The sequence below is a fragment of the Orcinus orca genome, chromosome 21 (genome assembly GCF_937001465.1).
Source record: "Orcinus orca chromosome 21, mOrcOrc1.1, whole genome shotgun sequence".
NCBI lineage: Eukaryota > Metazoa > Chordata > Mammalia > Artiodactyla > Delphinidae > Orcinus > Orcinus orca.
The window spans coordinates 22707816-22730712 of NC_064579.1; the positions used below are offsets into that span (position 1 = coordinate 22707816).

General features: G+C 46.6%; 1 protein-coding gene across 3 annotated transcripts in view; it reads left to right on the forward strand.

Moving 5' to 3' along the window:
- ENPP6 (ectonucleotide pyrophosphatase/phosphodiesterase 6) overlaps positions 1 to 19118 on the forward strand; it is a 100275-nt gene extending 81157 nt beyond the window's left edge. For 2 of the 3 annotated variants that reach the window (XM_049704171.1, XM_004281739.3), the window contains exons 7-8: positions 5736 to 5859; positions 10594 to 14005. In XM_049704171.1, the coding sequence (XP_049560128.1) occupies positions 5736 to 5859; positions 10594 to 10799 (330 nt within the window). In that variant the 3' untranslated portion in view covers positions 10800 to 14005. Of the gene's footprint in view, positions 1 to 5735; positions 5860 to 10593; positions 14006 to 15554 lie in introns of those variants that run through there. The other variant, XM_049704170.1, reaches the window with a different exon arrangement.
- The last annotated feature ends 3779 nt before the right edge of the window (positions 19119 to 22897 follow it).

The following is a 22897-nucleotide window of genomic DNA, read 5'->3' on the forward strand; positions in this document are numbered from 1 at the left end:
GCGTACCGCAAAAAAAAAAGGAAAAAAAAAAAAAAAAGGAAAGCCCATTCGCTCAGTGCTCCCCTCCAACACCTCCCTCCACTCCAAGGGATTCTGCTGCCCTTGGTCCCTGCTGATTTTGCTGCCCGGCATTTTCCATTTCCAGAATTAGGCTGCGTGTGGCAGCAGGCTTGCCAGGGTCAGACCGGGGCCTGAGGCCTGAGCAATTAAATTCCGTTCTAGAAAGAGGCAGCCTTCTAAGACGGAGAAAGAGAAACTGTTGGGGGACAAGTCTTTGCAGTGGCGCATGGCAGACACACATCTGAAGGTTCATGACCACCATTCCTGGGGGGCTCCAAGGAGTCATCCCCACAGGAAGCCTCTCGGGAGGAGGGTTTAAAATGACGATGCCACAAAACCAGAGACACGGTGCTTTGTAATAGACGCCTAGCTCGACCTTAACCCTAGCAGCAAAAGCCCAGAGCCTGGCGGACTGCGCTCCCTCCCACAAGAGTTCTAATCGAAGCCACTTCTGATACATCACTGGGTGCCTTTTCCAGGCTGAGATGATGTGCGTTTATTGCAACGTGGAGGGCGTGGGAAGTCGCTATTATAACCCTGTCCTAGGGGAATAACGTAGATTTCATTTGTATTAGGCGCCTCACACACCTTAGACAGGTGTTCACATTTTATTTATTGATTTTAATCGGACCAGATTTCAACTTTGTTCCCCAGTGCCCTAGAGGTGGGGTGAGAGGCCTCATCAAGAGAGGAGGAGGGGGCCCTCGGGTCCCTGACCCTACTCCTCGACAGGAAGTAGTCTTTTAGTGGCTGACACGAGGGGTGATGGTCAAAATGTTTAACCAACTGTGAACCTGGCGCTGGCCAATGAGCCTCGATGGCAGGTGGGAAAAGCCGGTCGGCCGCCCAGGTTCCTCTTTGGAAAGCAGCCTGTGTGAACGATTCCATGCTGGCCTCTGCGCCTGCCGCGGGGAGGCCCTGTGCTGTCTCTGGCAGGGAGGCCCTGAGCTGCTCTGTGGGACCCCACGAAGGGGCCTGAGGCACAGCCTCTGACCTCAGCGTGGTAACCCAGCATAACGCGAAGCGTTCTCAGGAAACGACGGATACTCACTGAACACGGCACGGGACAGACGCCAGGTGAATGACTGCCAGCCGTTTCCAGGCCAGACGATGCATCCCAGTCACCTGGGGGACAATGATTAAATAGACAAGAGTTCCTGCCTTACGGACCTGCTGAATCCAAATACCCAAAGTGGGAGCCGGGCTAAGCTCAGGGCACTGTGTGCACAGCCAGGCTTGGGATCCAGCAGTGTAGACGGTGAGTTTCAAGGGGGAAGACTGGAGAGCAGGTCACCCAGATGGAGCAGGGGGACCCAGACAAGACCCCGAACGGCGCCTCTGGCCTGGGAGGGAACCCACGAAGAACGGATTACCACCTCCTTGGCTGCCCCAAGAGAAGTCACTTTGGGCGCAAGGCAAGACCGGGAGTCTAGATGTTTTCCTGGAGCTGGAAGACATTTCCTGCGCCCTCAGGAGTATTCTTCTCTGTGGCTTAGTAACCATTTTCTGATCTACGCCGAGGGGAAATCGGAAGGAGGCGGTGAGAAATATACGTGCTAATATATTCCCCAAATGCAACAGTACAAAGCAAGTAAATGACCAGACATTTTATCGAAGCAAGTGCCTTGGCCACGTGCAGACAGACAGTAATGACTACAGACTGTTCAGGCCACCCTCTGCTTCTTCCCAGCCTTCCAACCCCGCTTCCACCCCGATCCTCATTCCCAGCGCCACCCCCATTTCTGACTGTGCTACCGGGACATTGCAGCTCAGCAGCAGAAAGGAATCCAAAAATGGCAAGTCAAAGAGACAGGTCCAGGCAGTGGTTGAACCAACTTCATTAACTGGTTTGCTGATTTGGGGGTAAACAGTGAATGCTACTTTTTTTTTTTTTTTTAATGCCAAGGATGAATGAGACAAAGATCTAGTCTAGAAACCACAAGTCTTATCTCCTAAGCAATCTGGCTTCCCCAGTTCAGCAGGCTTCTGGTAGCCATTTCATGGTGAGCTGGTAGTGGAGTGAGGCATTAAAATACAACGCAGGCACCAAATAAAAGAACCCGAGTCTATAAACGTAATAACAACCATTCCTCACAGTGTTCCTCCTGTGAACTCTTTCTGGGTCCTTCCTGTTGGAAATGGCGAACTAGTTTAGGGGCTCATGAAGGGGGGCGTCCCGGCACTGCTGTCCACCCCTGTACAGAGGAGAGGTCCCGGAAGGTACTGGAAGGTGCTGAACAAATGGACTTGGTGAGGATTTTATTTGAATTGACAAGAGAGTGTTCATTACAGAGCGACCAACTTGCCCCGGTTCGCCTAGGCCTGTCCTGGTTTTAAAACAGGAAGTTTTGCATCCCTGGACCCCTCAGTCCCCGACAAACCGGGACAGTCGGTCACCCTGTCGGACTGGCACAACCTCGGGTAGACACCGCCTCACTCCTCCCGACAGCCTCGCGGTGCTTTCTTCTCACACTGTCCCCACGTGCGGTCACTACACAAGGTCCCCTGGCCTCGCAGGGCCTCCTCTGTGTCAGCCCTTCCGCCACTCAGAGCTCCCTGGGGGCCGCTACTGCGGAGCCGCAGGGCTGCCTGCGCTCTGCGCTAGAGCCTTCTGGTGGCCTCCTCACTCTCTCTCTCTCTCATACACACAGACACACACACACAGACTCACGCTCACACACACAGACACACAGAGACTCACGCTCACACACACAGAGACGCTCACACAGACTCATGCTCACACACACGCTCACACAGACTCACGCTCACACACTCAGGCTCACACACAGACCCCTCTACCCTTGCTCTCCTGCAGGGTTTGGGCACCTCCCGGGATGTCACTAGGCAGTGCTGTGTGGCAGCCCCTGGGCCTGGTAGGGTCAGGAGGGGTGAGGCTCAGCCAGTAGCTTGAGGACCTCCTGCCTGGGGACTGAGGTCTGGGGCGCTTCACCCGCAGGGCTGCCCCTGTGTGGTATGTGTCACACGGCTGCACAGGCCTGCGCTGGGATGCTATTGTGGGGATACAGAGCCCAGTGAAATGGTGAAAGCCACCGGGAGAGGACGAGGAAGGAAATCATCCCTGCACCTTCTTGAGGTTAATTACATAATGTCATTAGGTTATGTCATGTAATCCGTTCAATCACTTCGCTTCTCACATAACCAGCCAGTTTACTATTACTTTTTAAAATCAGTAAGAATAGTTGTTTCACTGGAGCAACCTGTCGTGTTAATAAGAACTGGTGGATTGACCCGTGATCAGACCGATCCCCAGTTACCTTCAGGGCTGAGATTTTTTGTTGCTGTATGTTTGTAGTTGTGGAATTAAGCTGGAATTTTAAAATCAGGCAATCAGTCCTCATCTCTCTTCCACCTGTCCCTTGATCATGGGACACATATGTCCCATGGGGTTCATGATTAGTGACATCACCAGTGATATGTTCTACCTAGTTCTTCAGGAATCACTGAAGACTGGGGTGGGGGGAGCAGCGTGTGATATTAGCGAACGAAGCTAAATTGGGATGTGTTGTGAGCTCACCACAGACAAAGAACAAGAAACAGTATAAGTCAGAAATGCAGTACGTTAATAAATATATTCCCATTGAAAACTACAAGCTACAGCTGGAGAAGGCGGGATAGGGGATGATTGCAATTGAGGAAACAGAGAGTCAATGAAACAGTGTGATTTGGAAAGCGGTAATGCCAGGGAGTGATTTATGGGGTGAGACTGGATGGGTGTGCAATGCGATGTGACAGCTAAATAAGCAAAGGAGGGTTCGACCCTGCCGCACAGGACCCGAGCGCCTCGCCCCGCAGCCAGTGGCATCTGCTGACCGTCCCCAGCCATTTATCGAGCACCTACTGTGTTTCGGGCTTAGCGCACAGCCGGGTTATCCTCCAGAGTCTCTGTGAGGCAGGTAGTATCACATCCAGCAAGGAAGCTGAAGCTTGGAGAAGTTACGCAGCTTGCCCAGGATCACAGAGCTGGAAGGTGGCAAACTGGAATTCAACCCACATCCTATTCCAAAATCTCATCTCCATACTCTGTAACTGGCCACGACTCAGTGAGTGAAGAGGCAAGGGACAGGGACAGCCCACTGTCCTGTGCTGGCAGGAGCCCTGCAGTGACCTCTGGCTATGGGGTCCTGGAAGGCACATGAAGACCAGGAGACTGTCGACCTGGGTTCCAATCCCAGCCCTGCCTCTCAACAGCTGTGTGACTTTAAGAGTGTCACTTAACCTCTCTGTGCCAAGGTAGGAAAAATAATACCATCCACAGTGGGAGGTGGTGATGATTAAGCGCACGTTGGGGGAGGCTCTTGGTGAACCGAACAGCCCACAAAATACACGTGTTGTTATGAGTCTTGTGAGCCAACCTGTAAATCCCTGGTCCTTGAGCTCTTCTGCTTCCAGGAGGTGGTCAGTTCTACCTCCTGCATTTGGAAAACTTGTCATATTAAACCCTGTGCTGAGCAAGATGATTAGAATATCGGAAATGAAGGCTTAGTCCGCCAAGAAGGGCTCGGGTTGTGTCCAACTGGCTGCAGCCTCCTTAGGATTTGCAAAACCTTCTTTAAGCTTGTTGTCTCTCGAGTAAGCAGCTGCAGTCTAAGAAAATTTAGTTTTGCAGGAAAGAAGGGTGACAGGGCAGTGACAGTTCTGGAAGCCATCCTCAGTGAAGAATGGTCGAAGAAAGTGAAGATACCAAGGCCTGGAGCAGAGGAACACGGGTGCTATCTTCAAATGTTGACTAAATGGGGAGGAGGGGACTAATACATTTCGAGTCACCCCCCGGGGTGGAGCTGGAAGAAAGGAGGACGGGTGGTTCCTGCAGTGGGCGCCCCTGGGATTGTGGGAAGCCGGCTGCCTCGGGGCTTCCATGCTGTACTAAAGAAACAAAGTGATTCGATTAGACGCTGTGTTTTCCAGCAATAATTCTTCCATAGCAATTGGGTGTCCTACCATTCGATTCAATTCTGACATCACCCCAAGTTAGAGCAGACACACACTTCAAGGGGTTCCGTCCCACAAGACTGCCTGCACATGTGAATTCTGACCGCAAGTCCTGGGTCCTCAGGATGCCCACTCTTGTGTCCGACTTGGCTACAAATTTGAGGTTCTCACAACCCCCCTTCAGGTTCGATAATTCACTGGGATGAATCACAGCACTCAGAAAGGTGCTATACTTATGATTACAATCTTATTACAAAGGATGCTACTCAGGGACAGGCAAATGGAAGAGACGCACAGGGCAAAGTATGTGGGTGAGTGGTGCAGAGAACCCAGGCCCTCTTTGGGTGCATCACCCTCCCATCACGACAATGTGTTCATTAATCCAGAAGCTCCCTGGACTACGCTGTCCCCGGGGTTTTATCTGGGGTTTCACTGCGATGGCATGGGTCATTAAATCATGGCCACATAGCTGAGCTCAATCTTAGAGGTCAGAGGATGTGGCTGAAAGTTCTAACCCTCTCATCCTGTGGTTGGTTCCTCAGGTGACCAGGTGATCCTGAGGCTATGTAGCTCCCTACCCCAGTGAGTCATCTCATTAGCATAAACTCAGGTATCAGAGACTGAGACCGCTGAGCAGGAAGTCCACTGGGTGGCAGTTTGGACCGGATGCTCACTCGTCCGGATGTCTGGACACGGGGCGATGTAAATGTCGTGCTTGATTGCAGAATCGAGAGACGCTTCCATTCTGGATGAACAGCACTGACAAGAGGCAAGGCTGGCAGCGCGGATGGCACGGATACGACAACGAGCTCAGGGACATGCGGGGCATCTTCCTGGCCTTCGGACCCGGTAGGAAGACATGACCGAATTCTCTTAGTCATTCCTTCCTCAGGAAGCGTCAGCCAGCAGGGGCTGATGGCACTAGTAGAGCTGGAGTGATTTCTTTATGGACCCTCTTTATGAGCAAAGCTGAGCAAACCCAGCCGGTCTCCATGAAGTGTCTTCAGCTGGCTGGCTTTCAAATGCTTCTTGGTTTTGGCAAACGTGGCCAAATACTTTTCCTTGTAAGTTTTTTTTTTTTTTTTTTTTTTTTTTTTGCTGTACGCGGGCCTCTCACTGTTGTGGCCTCTCCCGCCGCGGAGCACAGGCTCCGGACGCGCAGGCCCAGCGGCCATGGCTCACGGGCCCAGCCGCTCCGCGGCACGTGGGATCCTCCCAGACCGGGGCACGAACCCGCGTACCCTGCATCGGCAGGCGGATTCTCAACCACTGCGCCACCAGGGAAGCCCTGTAAGTTTTAAATCTCGAGCGCAGTGAAAAAAATGTTCCACATGTTTATGATTCATTTTTTTACTTAATTCATCAAAATGTTCTCTCACAGCCATCTGATGTCCAGGAAAGCTTATCAGGCACCAGGTTGCTGACAGCTGCGCGTCCTGGAGTTGACGCGATCGCTTCACAGGGTCTGACTCTTCCACAGTTCCTCCCTGGCTAGAGCACCCACCCCTGTGCAGGTCATGCGGTTTAGGGCCCACCAGAAGCTAGGATGTGCTCAAGGGCAGGCGAGGAAGTGATTCTGTGGCTGACTTTGAGAATAAGCCTGAATGACTCGGGATGTCTTGGATGAAAGCAAATTTACTGTGCCTTCCTTGACCTACATTCCCAGGGCAGGAAGAGAGGGGAGATGGAGAGAGCCTCTTTGGTTATTTGCTTTAATAAACACAGCACTGTAAATCCACATTTTAGAAAAGTTTATCAAACACTCTAAAGATCATACTACCACCTGAATACCCCCTTAAAAAAACAGAGTAAAAATCAGTCAACAGCCATCAACAATCAGTGGACTGGCTCATGAGCTGCTAACCTTCCTCCTGCTGTCCACACTCCTTATTAAACACAGCAAGCTTACCCCAAGACCCATATTCCAAGTTCCTTTTTCTGCATGTTGATCAAAATGTTTCAGCCCATGAAAGTCCATGCTTTCCTTTCAAATTATAGGTTAGAGATCATGCCTGGAAGCCCTGCCCTTCTCCTTGATGTAACAGGACAGAGAAATGTGTCAGCCCCCTTCATTCCATCCGCCTCAGGTCACTCTACCTACCACAAGATAGCTGCTGAGAACTGCAAGGTGTCAGCTTCTGCACCCTCCTTGGGCGCCTCTGGGAGCCTGAGCTTAGGGAACATGTCGGTCCAAATCATTGCCCACGTGTCATCCAGGTTCCCGTGTCCTTAAGTAAGCGTCAGCACCAGTGGCAGCAAACATTTATAGAGCACAACTGGGGTCATGACACTGGCCTAAGAGAGAGTTCAGAGGACGCCCCAGCATGACGCCATCACCTGATAACAGTTAACAGGCCCTCCCTGTTAGCCAAGCCCCGGGCTAGAGCTTCGCAGCTCAAAAGCCAAGTGAATTCAGGATGGAGCCTTGAGGATGTTGAGGTGACAGCTGCTAGATCAGGTTAGAGACGTTCCAGGGCCATGGCCTTCATGTGGGGGAACATTAGCCAGCAGGGCTTTCATTCAAAGACATCGCCTCCTCTTTCCCCAGAAGAGAGGGATCAGATCATGAATGCGAAACAGTTGTCAGTTGGAGTGTTTACGAGTAAGAGTCTCGGGCAGATTTGAAAGCAGAAGCACGTCTAGCGTCAAACCGAAAACTTTAAACAAAGTACCCAAAGTTGCAATAGCTTAAATTCAGTGCGGAGATTTTGTCCATTAGCAAAGGCCTCCCTCATACGTTCCTTTAAAACTAAAAGCCTAAGTCTTTTACAGACAGAAAGACGACCCCTGATGAAACTGGACTGGGCTAATTGCAAAAATGTTTCCAGGCAGACACAGCCTTGAGAGCCTCCCACAAACCATCACGTTTCTGGCTCTAATTCTCATGAAAGATTGAACAGCTTTACGCACTGACTGTTTACTCAGAAGAAAATTTAAGAGCGAGGCCTTTAATAGCTATCTAGCTGCACTTTGAGATAAAGGTACATCCCTCCTGATTAATTGTAGGTACTTCTCGCTCATGGAAGGACGCTGAGCATCGCTGCAGCTGCCCCGATACAGCTTTAGAAGTCATCTGGTCCAGCTAAGAGAAAGGGAAATAATTCTGGAAGATAGCCTCTCTCTGCTTAATCCCAGTTTCTAATTTGAACAACCTAATCTTGCCGTGGAGAACACATTCGAGATAAGACAGCAGGAGTGTGACTCAGTGAGCTGCCAGCGAGCTAGCAAGCCTCACTTGGGAAGCAGCCCAAGGTGTTCAGGCACAGTGGGAGCCTCCAGAACCTTCTCTCTTTAGGAGAAACAGTTTAAATATCCAAAAAATGTAAACCCATGGAAATAACTTGGATTCCCATTCCAGGTTCACACACCATCTTGAGCTAGCAGCGCTTGTCTGGCCTCTCCCAATTGGATCAGGTATTGTTTTGCTGTTCAGGAATTTTCTAGAAGCTCTCATTCCAGTCTGGATCATCTCTGCACTGGGCTCAAAATCCCAGCCCTGTAGACCGGGAAGCCGTGAACCAGATGGAGTGGGAAAGAAACCCCAATTCTCCTTCCTGCTTACATGTACCGGATTTGATTTTGTACTTTCAACATAAAAAGATGATCTTTTCTAACATTTATTTTTTGTCAGTAGAGCTTGATCTCCAATTTTCTTGCCAAATGTTAAAGAAGGAGATGTCTGAAAGGCTGGGGACGGCTGTCTTGGATATGCTATTGTCTGCCACCCTCCCACGTGACAGGACATGGCCACCAGGTGACGTGGCAGGATGATCTCACATCCAGGTCCACGGCAAGTCAGAGGGAGGGGAGTCGCTCCCACGTCCCTGGGACAGCCTTGCCACTGATTTCTCAGCTGTAGCTGATTCTCCTCTGGGGCAGCGTTACCACCACCCTCTCTAACTGTAGTGTTTTCCTTGATATTGGAAAGGTTGGCATCCAGGGCAGCCTCTACGTTCTCCTTTCCAGGAAGTTCTGGAAAGTGAGTGTTTACCCTGAGGTGATGCTGACTCTTACCCTCCCTGCCCTAAAAGTAAAGTGAACCCTTCAAATCATCTATAGGGTGAATATTCTCAATCCATACTTTCCCTTGCTGGGCGTTTATTCTATTACTAAAAACAGCTCCCATTTATTGAGCACATACAGCGTGGCTGGAACTAGGATTTAGGCGCCATCTCCATGCCTGTCCCCTGAGGTTACCCAGCTAGTAAGTGGCTACAGGCTGGTTGTAGAGCCTGTGAACCTCTTTATACTGAATTCAACTTTAATTCTTCAAAATAAGCAAAACCCGTCACTTGGGAAGTTGCCCTGGGTCTAACATACGCTGTGGCAGAGTTTTCAGTGTATAGCTTCCTTCTGTATTTATAATTGCAGGGTTAATACAAGAGTAGAATTTGGTGTGGACACTTCTGGGCTATGTTGCTGTTTGTTTGCTCTTTAAATCAAGTATATGTGATCATTTTAGCAGAGCAATTATAAAGATTATTTTCTAAGATGGAAAATAATCTTTAGCCCCCAAACTACCTGTTTTAAAAAAATTTTTTTTAGAGGGACTAAAATCACACGCATGGGTCTTTATTGATGGATAAAACTCCTTCCTGAATTCAGCTTCTTAAGTTTTGGGTACTTTGTTGGAAGCTCTGGTTGGGAGCTTATGAATATTACTGAAGTCTCATACTCACTCTTTAAACAAACACTTTTCATTCAGCATCTTTTCTGCCTCCTGTGGAGAAAGAGAGGGTCCACTTTGGACTGAAGTCCCTCCTTCAGCACCCTTACTTGCTATGCTGTGAATAGCCAGCCAGGCCCTCGGGGGCCCGTGTCCCCGTGGAGTCTGACACAGCCTTGGGTAGAGGCACAGCCCTCTCCCTCATGAGCTCCCTTGAGCCTCCACTCAGGTCTCTAACTCCACTACCAGTTTCGTTATTTCCCCCACAGCTAAGTTACTTTATCTGCCAGTGAAAGGCTCCCAAGGAATGTGCAACTGATCTTCCAGACATATTTCGGAGACCGTTGCTATTGCTTGTGAATTAGGCACACTGAGGAAACTGTATAATTTCAGGTTCCATCCAGTCCTGGGACCTCCATGTGGCAGGAAAATGGGACACATTCTTGAACTGGGGAGCACCCAGGCTAACCAGTCCCTGCCAGATAGGCGGCCTGGAAGAAGAGTACGCAGCTGGAGTGGGTTTGGGGAGCCCGGCAGGACAGTCAAACTTCTGTGACCACAGCGGCTCCGCAGGGCTTGCAGAAACGAGCAGCTTCAGATGGCCCTTGGGTCCCCAAGGAAAGCTCTGTTGTCACAAGGGAAGCACAGTTATGCACAGAGAGAGTTTGCTGTCTGATCTGTCTTTCAAAGAAACATCTCCACGAGCCATAGAAAGCAACCTCCTACCATAAGCTAGAACCTTCCAGATCTCCTTCCAGGTCCACAAGCCCCTGGCCAGGCCCCGCGGACGAGGCGGATTTTCCAGTCCCAAGCTGCCCGGATGCTGAATGCAACTCCTCCACATCGTGACTCCATGCCTGTCTCTGCCCTGCCCAGGAGTGACCGTGACAACTCGTTTGCTTGCCTTTCCCTTTCAGATTTCAAATCCAACTTCAGAGCCGCTCCCATCAGATCCGTGGATGTCTACAACGTCATGTGCAACGTGGCAGGTGTCGCCCCCCTGCCCAACAACGGGTCCTGGTCCCGGGTGACATGCATGCTGAAGGACCCGGCCAGCTCGGCCCTGGCTGCGCGGCCGGGCGCCTGCACGTTGGCCTTGGCGCTGCTGGCGCTGCTGTCCTGAACTGCTAGCGCGGTGTGTGCCGTGCCCCACGGGGGAGGCCTGGCCGTCTCCTATTTCACTAATAGCTTCGTCAGTTCAGTCAAGGCCATACAATTGTAAATGTATTAGTCTTGGATGGTTCTATACATAAAAGTCCCTATTTCTTAAAAAAAACAAAAACAAAACCCCTTTGCTTTTTCCGGAGGTAAGGAAACTCCTTGCTTTTCATTTGTTCAGCTATAGGTTATTTTCTCCTTGCGTTCCATGTACTCAGATGAACTAAGCAGGGCCTCCCCCTGTAGCGACCAGACCTTGGGCGGGTATTCCATGGAATCCCGGCCCCTCTCTGGCCTGCTCTGCACAAAGCAGGCCCTTGTCTGTGCCCTGTCTAAACCCGGGAGCCACCCTCAGGGTCTACGGCCACCATCCCATACTGCTCCTTCCGTCTGGGACAAAGGAGGCCCATGTGAAGCAGTAGCTGCTATTTCTAACTCAGCTCGTGGGGTTTCTTCACTTTATACAAAGTCCCAGAAAGGGCATATCTGAGCTTGGCTCACCCAGCAATAAAAATCAATGGGAACTGCAGAATTCTTGGAACAAATTGAAAGACATGCGTTCCTTCCCAAAGTCCGAGTGCACGAAAGTTTCTCCCTGCCTGAAGGAGCAGAAGAGTTTCCAATAGATACGGGCTTCTGTGAGCCTCCTTGTAGCGTATCGTGGTGTGAACATGCACACGGCAGGCGCTGGATTGCCTGTGGGAAGGCTCACTCAGAGGCTGCCTCTCTTTGGAAACCCGTACAGAGTGTAGACACTAGCGACCCCTGACATCGTCACGGGCGGGGAAAGGGATGTCTGGCTGATGATGGTGTGGACATACTTAAAGAAATCTCACGTCATTGCTTGAAATGGTGATGCAATTAAGCGTAAGTTTGATGCACCAGTGTCCTGGAGCACTGCTTATTCAACAACCACAGCAAAGCGGACCCCTGAGTGACCCAGAATTCCAAGGAAAATGGTGGGGCACGGGGAATGGCAGCCACATGATGGAGTCAAATCCCAGTCACTAACCACTTAGTCACTGGATTAGGAAACAGTCTGGTCAAAGCGCCGCCTCAGAGACCTTAAGAAACCCCGAAGAAGAGGCACTGAGCCTGAGATGAAATGTTTTTAGTTTAGTCTTCTAAGTTTGCTGTAGGAGCTCTTGTTGCAAAACAAGGGATAACTGCATTTCTATATGATCAGAATCATATACCTATATCATCGCATTAAAAATGAGTTTGCACTAAATGAGGCACATCTGCAAATGAGGCTTTTTGTCAGGAAAGGGCAAAAGATCAGGTCTCGTCAGGACGATGAAGCCCTCATGTGTTGTTTACCTTGAAAAATGAAAATGTATGCTCCCCCTGATTCAACAAGGTTGGGAACCGTTCCTGGGCCTTGAATCACGAGAGCAAAGGATCACTGCTTAAAAATATCAAATTTACCTTCACAGAAGATTTCTAAGGATTTATGTAATGGGTTTTAAAGTGCCAGCAGACCATCGAATCACCTGGGAGGGAAATCAGCCTTTGTGCCCTGGCCGGAAGCCAATTAGTGCTTTCGGAACATTGGCGCGGGTAGTTGCAATAGGCATCTATTGTTCACAGGTTTCTTTCTCCTTAAAGGACTGGGTTCTAATGAGTCCAGTGCAGCCCACTGTGCTCCCTTGTGAAGGAAGGAGACCTAAAAGAAACCCAGTGATCCCACAGGGGTACACTCAGATACACAGCCTTGGATTTGTCCTTCCTGCCCTGTTCTACCAATTTTTCCCCTCCCTCGTCCTTCACATCTTCAAGTTCCATAATAAAATTTCAGATATTCGTCTGACAAAGTATAGTTGCTCAATAAGTAGTCTTGAATAGATAAATGAGAATAAGGTACTTTTGGAATCATGACTATTGGTAAATAATAAAGAAAATTCAGACACTGAACGGAGAAAAAACCTTTTTACCTAAAGCAATGCATATATTTTAGTAACTTAATTATTTGGCTAGAATTTTTTCTTTTGATGTTTGTTTTAAAGGTATGTTATTTTCCCAAGGAAAATTCTACTTCCTCTAAACGCATTTTGTCCCATCGGAACAATACCCGCTAGGACGATACATGCACCTTGTCTCCTGGATTATTTTCCCACTTCATCGCTAATTCCAGGAGGAAGGTAATTGGACTGACCTGCAAATGCCGAAGACAGATGAAAGGAATGATCTTTAAATGAAGGATAAGATGAATGGCTACTTTCCCTGCCCACAGGCCTAATGGCCAGAACCCAATTCACTTAACTTCTGAAGACTTAAACATGAATAAGAGCAGGCCCAGGGAATTCTTTCTAGCCGTCAAGAGCCCAGACTTGGGCTCAAGTCCCAACTCTCTTTACTTTTAAAGGGCTCTTGGAAATCCACAGCAGGTCTGAATTCAGCCACAGACAGCAGTTTGCAAACTTGCTGGGACTGCGAGCGTCATCTGGCCCTCTTCCAGAGACGCAGGTTCAGAGGATCTGGCATGGACATGACACTTCTAAGTCACGTGACTCTAAGGTCTGGGTTTGCTCTCAGGAGAGACGGGTTCTGATTTGACCTTGGTAGACCTGAGCCTCCTGACAGCAACTTCGTAATCTGCCAGTTATTTTCAGGAGCCATCAGGCTGGCATTGGCTACTGGTCCCAGCTGGGTCAGGTTTCCACCCTTCTTAAGCCAAAGCGGGTCTGTAAGCCCCAGTGACGGAGAGGCTTCTCCACACCCAAGTCCCTGTGAGTGTAAGATCCCCAGCGGTGCTACCAGACAAACTCACTGTTCAAGACACACAGCTCTTCTATGAATTTTCTGTGAAAGTGTTTTACGTTTCTGTAAATATCAAGAGATTTCCAAATGTGATAGTGTGTTTAATCTTTGTAAGCAATCTGTGATAGACCAAAGTCAGCTCTTGAAAACTACTTACTAGAAGGACGGGAGACGGTAGCCTTGACAGCCTGGTTATAAAACGTGGGAAACTTGGTCTCAGGTCTCTGCTATGGAAGTTATACTTATGTGTTGCTTTGAAATCATAAAATAGCACCTAGTGCGGTGCCTCAAATGTTTCATGAATGTCCCATAAATATGTGTTGAATGAGAAAAAGAATGAATATCACTTGCTTACACAGCAGATATTCTCTCTCTTTGTCTGCAGTTCCTCCAATTAAACAAACCTTTCCGTTTTGGGTTGTTATTTTTTCTTATCACCCAACTGACAATATAATTATGCTTCATTTCATGGACTAAGCATATTCCATCTCAAGCTTATAAACTTGACAGATGGATGGAAGGAAGGAAGGAAGGAGATTAGATTTTAAATATACTAAGCATATTTACTTTTTAAAAATAAAACAGTTTTATCGAGATTCAGTTCACATGCAATCCTTCCCTTTACAGTATCAATTTAACGGCATCAGTATAGTCACAGAATTGTGCAACCATCACCATAATCAACTTTAGAACATTTTTATCACCCCAAAAAGAGACTCCAGATCCACGAGCATGTTAGCACTCACTCCCCCTTTCCCCCTACCCTGCTCCCAGGCAACCTCTAAGCTGCACTCTATCTCTACAGATTTGCCTATTTGGAATATTTCATGAAAATGCAATAGCCATGATCCCTGTGGTGGCCTGAGTCCAGTCTATGGCCCATGTTACCACTCAAACGTACTCAGTCTCTCCCAGAGCATCCTCATGGCTTCACCCCGGAAACCTGTAACAGCCCACGTGCCCCTTGTCACCAGCATCCCAGCCAGAAGCTCTACGTATCACTGTGCGTTGGCTTCCTGACAGGTCTCCTTGAGATCCTAGGGCTGGCTCCAGCTCGTTCTCCTCTCCTCCATTTGAGGGTCTCTCTCAAATGCAAGTCAGACCAGGTCACGTCCCTGCCCAAACCCCGACATTGACTCCCCCCGTCTTAATGTCACACCTGTAGCTTAATCGGGACTGGCACCATGTCCACCCTTCTCTCTACCTGATCTCGTATCACTCTCCCTTTCACTCTGTAAGCTCTTCTTGCCTTAGGGCACTTCCCTCACATCACTTTCTCCTCCTTGATTCGTAACCCCATCCTCATCTAGTAAGTGTCCCCTTGCCTTAGGACTCGGGCTAAATGTTTCCTTACACTCCTCTGGACCAGATTAGGCCTCCCGGCTGTACACTCTCTACACCAGACGCATGCAGCCCCAACCATCAAAATACTAGTAGCTGGAAGAGGCAAGTAAGGATCCTCCCCTCGAGCCTTTAGAGGGAGCACGGCACCGCTGACACCTTGATTTCAGACTTCTCGCTTCCAGAACCGTGAGAGAATACATGTCTGTTGTTCTAAACCACCCAGTTTCTGGTAATTTGTTACAGGAAACTAACACACCCTTCCGATTGCTTTCGGAGGAGTCAGTCTAGTTCATCAAAGATTTCTTGAGTTCCTCCTTCACAGCAGGTACTGGGCTATGTTTTGGGGATGCATAGAGGAAAAAAGACCATGACTGTCCTCACAGAACTCACAATAGAGTCATTTCCTTTCTTCCATTTTTTAAAAAAAATTTATTTTTTATTGAAGTATAGTTGATTTACAATTTTGTGTTAGTTTCTGGTGTACAGCAAAGTGAATCATATTCATATGTATTCCTCTTCATATTCTTTTCCATTGTGGTTTATTACAAGATATTGAATATAGTTCCCTGTGTCATTTCTTCCATTTTCCAACACAGTTGAATTCTCATTTCTGTAGAACACCACGTTCCAGTTGCTATGGGCAATGCATGGAGAGAATTTCAGAGAAAACAGGAGTAACACCTGTTACTGAAAGACGGCATCAGCTCTAGAGCAGAGGAGCTGGTGTCGGGAGTCTCGCCCACTGCCTCCTCTGGGACCTTCCTCTTGGCCATTTGACGTCTCCATGCCTGTCGGCTCTTTGCCTGGCCTGTGGGATTATGTGGCAGCAACAGCAAGGCTGGTCACATTACTCACCTGGTTAAAAAACCACCCTTGTCTCTCTTTCCTGTGTAATTAAATTCCAAATTCTGCTTCCCATCCTTTTCTACAGTTTGACTTCCCCCTGCGTCTCTCAATGCTTCATCTCAAATTTCTCAGCTTGGCCCCTGAATGTGCCAGTGTCAACTCTCTTACATTGGCCCCATGTCTGGGATGGACCTTCCCATTCTCCATCTAGCAAACTTTCATTTGTCCTTCAGAGCCTAGACTCTCTGTAAGGCTTTTGTGCTTTCACATTCTTTTCTTGTTTCGTTTATCGCAAAGCAAGTCACATTGCCTTGTAATAATTTGTTGTCAAGTGTTCTCCAACTAGGCTGAAGTTAAGCAGAATGCCAGGATTGAATCTCCTTTTTTGGAGTCTCCAAACCAAATCTGCAGCACCAACAAAGTCTGCCACAAAATAGTTGATAATTGCCTGATGAAATGAATGAATTATGGAAGGAAGGAAGGAAGGAAGGAAGGGAAGAGGTTAGGACACTCTGGTCAGTTCACCTAAATCTGGACAGAGCTTCTCACAGTAACAATGGGTTGGAAAAGCCAGAGCTAAGAAACATTTTGTAGAAAGTAGAAGGATTTGACAGATGACTAATGTGTGACACGGGATCCAGAGGGCAGGGGTTTCTTTTTCAACATTTCAGCGGGCCCCCTCTTTAGCCATGAACACGAGGAAGTGTAGCAGATGAGAAGAAAGGAAGAAAAGATAAATGAGCCCTGTCTTCACCATGCTTAATTCGACTTTTCAACAAGATGCTAACACAAGCCTGTACATCTCCCTACGGCTTGGAAGAGACAGAAGAAGGGGGTTCAGAGCCTTGGTTGCTAAAGACGTAGCATGTGGAGAAGGAGGAAGAGTCCCAGTCACCGGCTCCCTCCCTCCCATGCCTTCTGAGTCTGATCTGCCTTTGCTACTGAGAAGTGAGGAGTGGATGACAGGAGGAAGTGGAGAAAAGCCTTCAAAGGGAGGAAAGTGGTGTTTATGAAATCCCCTTCCTGGAAGAGCTGTGTTTCCACCCCTGCCCTTCTGCTGCTCAGGAAAGTCTGGCCTCAGTGTGGTGTCAGCAGGACAGGCAGGAGCTGAATTTCCACCATATTCCAGAACCAGGTGGTGTTCAGAAGGACCCCTCCACTCCCACAGTGGCATCTGGAGGGGATGGGGGCAGTCTGTCCACTAGAAGCCCTTGAAACTGACCAGTCAGGTCGCAATGCTGGGACAAGACCCTAAACTGAGGAGACTCTGCCGAAAGTTAAATCAAAATCCAGCAAGATAGGGACAATAGAGACGAAAGAAAGAGAAGGTCCAGATAAGCATGGCAGAAAAAAAGAGAGCCAGGAATTTCTAGCCAGAAATGTCATATTTTTGAATACTACATGAAAACAACAGAAGAAGATACCGTATAAAATCAGAAAGACTATCCTGCACCACATCTCCTTCTAAAGTTTAGAAAAATTAATTTCAAATAAAAATGTAAAAAGTATTGAAGTCAAATTCCATATTAAGATACTATTTTTAAATGATAATAAGGAGCAGAATAATAGTCCAACAGTCAGTGAAATCATGCCAGAAAGACCTGATCACAAAGCGGACTGAAACCATGACTTACTATTTCAAGATGAGCCAAAATACATTAAGAAAACAATATGAAAGAACAACATAAATCAAATTATAAGAAGGCAGAAAGGGTTGAACTCAAGAACGAATAAGATATAAAAATAATTTCAGAAATAAAATCTAAGCTAGATGGACCAGAGAGTTAATAATCACAACAGATAATGCCTTAGGAGGAATATAAGGTAAAAGAGAGGGTTAAAAAAATCAAAATTAAGAGATTAAAAAAAAAGACTCAAGAGAAAGTGACAAATACTGAAGACAAGTAAAGAACACTGAATATACAGTAACACGAATCCAAGAAGAAGAAAACCAAAGCAAAGGAATAGAATAAATATTAAAACTGTAATGCAAGGAAACTTTTTTGAAATTAAAAAGAGAAAAGTTAACACTATATACTGAAAGAATACTTCACATATCTGAGACTGTCAACCAGAACCACTAATATCAAACCCACAAATTACTGGATTTTAAGACCAAGAAAAAATCCTTTGGGCATCTAAGCAAAAAGAGGAAGTGATTTATAATAAAAATGCCTTTTTCAACACAATAGGACAGAAGAAAATGGACTAACATATTTGAGATACTAATGAAAAGAAAATGCAAGTCAAGGATTTTTATATCCAGCAAAACTGACTTTCAAGTATGAAAGGTTCAAATTGTTATCAATAGGAAAGAATTTAGGAAATACTGTGCCCACGAGTCTTTTCTGATGAATCTATTAGAGCACAAGCTTCAGACAATCAAACTGACCAGGGACACATGGACATAAGGCCTAGTGATGAACATGAAATAAACAGTTATTACAGAACAAGGGAGAGAGGGCAGTGTGCAGTGTCTATGTGCTTTGGCAATGTAGATATGGTATAACTTTTTAAGTGGAGGGAAGATAAATGGGGAGAGACTTTGCAAAAAAAAAAAATTAACTCTTGTCAGTAGTTTTACTGGTGGTGGGAATATCTGTACTCTTGTCCTGAGACTATTGTGTAAGTAATGTAAAGCATGAGAGTTAATATGGGATATTCTAATTATATCATTCCTGTGTCATTGAGAACCAGGATTTGCAGAGTGGAAGAAAAGAGATGCAGATATAAACTGGAAGAAGGTAAAAAAACTCCTATGTCCTGAACTTGAATTAGAAATATCATTGTACAACATGGGGAATATATCCCATTTTTATAATGACTATAAATGCAGTATAACCTTTAAAAATTATGAATCACTATATTGTACACCTGTAACATATAATACTGTACACCAACTATACTTCAATTTAAAAAATTATAATTTTCAAAAAGTGATGTGGAAAGTAAAAAAAAAGAAATGTCAATAAAAACTCTTAGAGATTTTATCTTTAAATATATATTTTCTAGCTCTAACTGCTAAAAAGACTTAGAAACAATTATATATCCAGTAGTATTCCTAGTATCCATGTTGTGATTTTTTTTTTTTTTTTTTTTTTTTTTTTGTGATACGCGGGCCTCTCACTGTTGTGGCCTCTCCCGTTGCGGAGCACAGGCTCCGGACGCGCAGGCTCAGCGGCCATGGCGCACGGGCCCCGCCGCTCCGCGGCACGTGGGATCCTCCCGGACCGGGGCACGAACCTGTGTCCCCTGCATCGGCAGGGGGACTCTCAACCACTGCGCCACCAGGGAAGCCCCATGTTGTGATTTTTTAAATACCACTTCCCACATGTCCTCTCAAATATGTACCCCCCCCAAAAATTACACCAAACTAGTAACAGGTATTTCTTATTTCTGGGGGTGGTAGGATTGTAGGTGATTTTGATTTTCTTCTTTATATTTTCTATATATTACAAATTTTCTATAATGAATTTGTAATTGAAAAAAATAGAGCTTTAAAATAAAAAGACAGAGAACAAAATTATGCTATGAAAACACATAAAAAAATAAATTTATTAAGGTATATGTTTTGAAAGAGGATTATCAGGCAGCCAAAAGAGAGCAATTTAAAAATCTTTTTTAAAGGACACCTTCTCTGAGGTAGTTATACACACACATCTGTCTCTCTTGACAGAAAGATTCCTCAAGTCTACAGACAGAAATGGCCTGGGGGCCACATGAGGAAATGTGCACCCAGAGGTCCCTATGGGGGACTCGGGGCTCCCAGGGAGCCCTGAATTAGTCATATTCCGCCAGCTCTGCTGGGGAGCAAGAGGGCGTAAGCACAGCAAGATACCACCCTTCATTTCAAATGCTTACCCCTTGGTTCCTGGGAATTGGGATTTATTTGGAAAGATCATTCCTTTCCAAATAAATACAAAACGGAAGAACATACCTCCCACCTGAAGTCTCCCAACATGGACATAGAAGGGTCCTCTCTTTTCACCCGAGGCAGGAAGTTGGCACACGTCCAGGAAAATGTTTCTATCCGAAGTGTTTCCAAATGGGTTTCCGTGACCACGGCAGAGCTCAGTGGTCAGGTAAGGGAAGGCACACAGTGGCCACCAAAAAGAGAAGTGATTTAACAAACCGTTTAGACCGTAGACCCCAATTTTCTTCACACATCAACTCTCGAACGCCTCAATTTCCCTCCTGCCAGATAAAGAAAATCTCACTAGTTATTTACTTTACAAGGGTGCCATGAAGATTAATGACAAGATGTTTATAAATATTCTGAAAGCCCCTGGGGATGGTGGTTGTATAAGCATAATGTGTTGCACATGCCCAACTATGTTGGCACACACAAAAATAGAGGGTAGAAGTTCAAAAAGGAGAGTTGGAGTCTTAAAAATACATCCCAGAGATGTATCTCAGTTGTCGGGGGTGTTATATAGGTCTCCGGATGCGCCTGGCTTAGAGCTGGGCGATGATAACCTGCAGGGCGGAAATTGACCGACAGCCTTCCCAGCAGGCTCCGTGGGCCTGGGACGTGTGTGATGTGAGTTGCTGCGTGAAGCCAAACAAAGGCCTGGATGAGTAGCAACCAGAAGTTCCTAGAGAAACCCTGTCATATGTTGTGTGAGGGTCTATGGTTCTCAAACTTCAGGGAGAATTAAAATCACCTGGTGATTTTGATGAGCGGTGATTTCCAGGCCTTACCTCCAGAAACCATCATCGATTGGCTTGGAGTTCTGCCCAGTGATCTGAATTTAACTAAGCTGATTCTTCTGCAGCCCCAACTTTGAGACTCAGGGGTCTGAATTTTACACCTGCGGGTGAACTAACGCATAATTCTCTGAAGGCAGAGATGGGCTGGGCCGATCTGAATTCTAACCCTTGTTCTAAATTCTGCTTCAGAATGGATAGTGGAGAGAACAGGGGAAGCAGAATGTTCTGGGGCAGACTCCACACCACTACTAAGTCACTTGTGTACCCAGAACAGCAAGTGGTAAGTGGCTGAGGTTGTGTAGTTAGTCAGAGCAGATAAATATTGTGTATTCGTGCTGCGTAATCAGGTAGCCACTAGCCACATGTGGCTACTGAGAACTTAAAATGTGGCTCGTCCGAACTGAGATTTAATATAAGTATAAAAGACACACCAGATTTCACAGATCGAATGCAAAAAAGTAGAGAAGATTTAATTAGCATTTTTACATTGGATAAAGGCTAATTTATCCAATAAATGTGGAAATAGTAATGTTTTGGAAATACTTTGTGAGCTAAAATATATTAAAATGAATTTCACTTGTTTTTCTTTTGTAAATAAGGTTACCAGAAAATTTTAATTTTCTTCTGTGACTCACACTGTATTTCTATTGGACAGTATGGTTCTAGATCAGTATACCATGTGGGTCTTAGTTTATAGAAGTGCTTGATCTTGGTGTACGCCCCTTCTGGATAATGCTGGTGTGTCAAGAGCCCGTTCTTCATTGTGATCTTAACAGGGTGATTAAACTGTAATGGCTCCTCAAGGGAGAAAAGAGGAGGAAAAAAAGTCCTGACCCAGCTCATTCATTAGTCCAAAAAGCCTGCCAGACATGAGTACCCCTCCAATATAGAGTCAAAGGGTATAAATTAATTAACCACTGAAAAGATAATAAAAATAGCGGCGATGTCTAAAGCTGGTGACCACTCACGTGCTCTAGAGTGGCTCTACCTTCTGGTGTTCTGCTCCTGCCTGCCCCTGTGGGGAAGGGAAGAACGAGAGGGATGCAGAGATGGGGTGAGGGAGTTGGAACCCAGCTCTAGGGGGGACAAGGGCAAATGAGAGCCATCCCACTTTCTCCTGGAGTTCACTGTGTTGAACCTGAGACAAGCCTATCCAGTCCTATCTGCAGTGACTTGAAAATACTTTTTTGAAGAGTATTTCTTTAATTTAAAGTAAGTCATTACACTCTTATCCAGGTTCTCTTATCACTGGCCCAGATGCTAATAAATATACAATAAAGTATGAGCATAATTCTTTTCAAATGACAGAACAAGCAGAAAGGAATCCATAGGTTATCTGGGAGCATGACAGATTTTACACCTAGAGAAAAGTGTAAGAAAAAGAGATTCTCGCCTTGTTAAGTAAACTGGAAGTGAAGATAAAGATTTGACGTGTTCTGACTTCCTGGCTGCTCTGGGCGCGATGGCACCTGACAATTCTAAGATTCTAACACTCTCACTGGCCTCCATCTTCCCGGTGAGCTCATTTGAGCTCCTCTTCCATCCTAGAGGTTTGGGAGGTTTGACAAGCTCTCTGCTTGAATCCCAAGACCCTGGGGAGCATCCATCCTTATGGCTTGAATCACGGCAATTTCACTGAGTGACCCAAATGGTAGCTTCCTCATGTACAGGCAAGAGCTGCGACTTGTGGCCACAGAAACCCCCCAAAACAAAAAACTCAGCTTTTCAAAATGCAAAGTCCATAGCATCTTGTCAGGCCTTTGCTTCAGGTGTGACCTCATTCATCCAGCAGAAGGAACTGTTTACCAGACTAGAAATTACATTAAATCATAAAGAGGGAAATGGTACTCTCCTTGGTCCTAATCAGCTATGTCGTGGGATAGCATTCAGAAGGATCAGGGCAACTGCGTCTGCTTGCGCTGAGTTACACTACACTGACTGAGTTACACGTCAATCCGGATGCAGCAGCAGTGTAGAAGGGAAGTCACACACGTGTTTCGTTGTCACCTCCTCCGTGTGGCAGTGAGTTTTTCCTCAGCCATACAGGTCGCAGAGGTCAAAGAGTCTCCCGATTCCACCATTTTTGTTTTACTTATTGTGGATTTTCTGACGGGAAATGGAAATTTGGTTGATAATTACCAGGCATAGCAATAAGGTTTCCTCATTAAAGTCTCATAAAACCATGAAAATAAATCATTCCAAGTGGAGAAAGAAAATCTTCTGTTTAGACTTTTCCATGACCGTTTAGACCAACTCTTTTTCCTCTTCCAGCCTGGTGACTTTATTTCCAGCTAGCGTAGGGCCTGATAATCAGGGGAAAGAATGTAGGGGCCTCGCAGACATTTTCTGATTTCAAGTTAATGGCTTGGTATGTCAAGGATAGGCCGAGCCTGGCAGAATAAA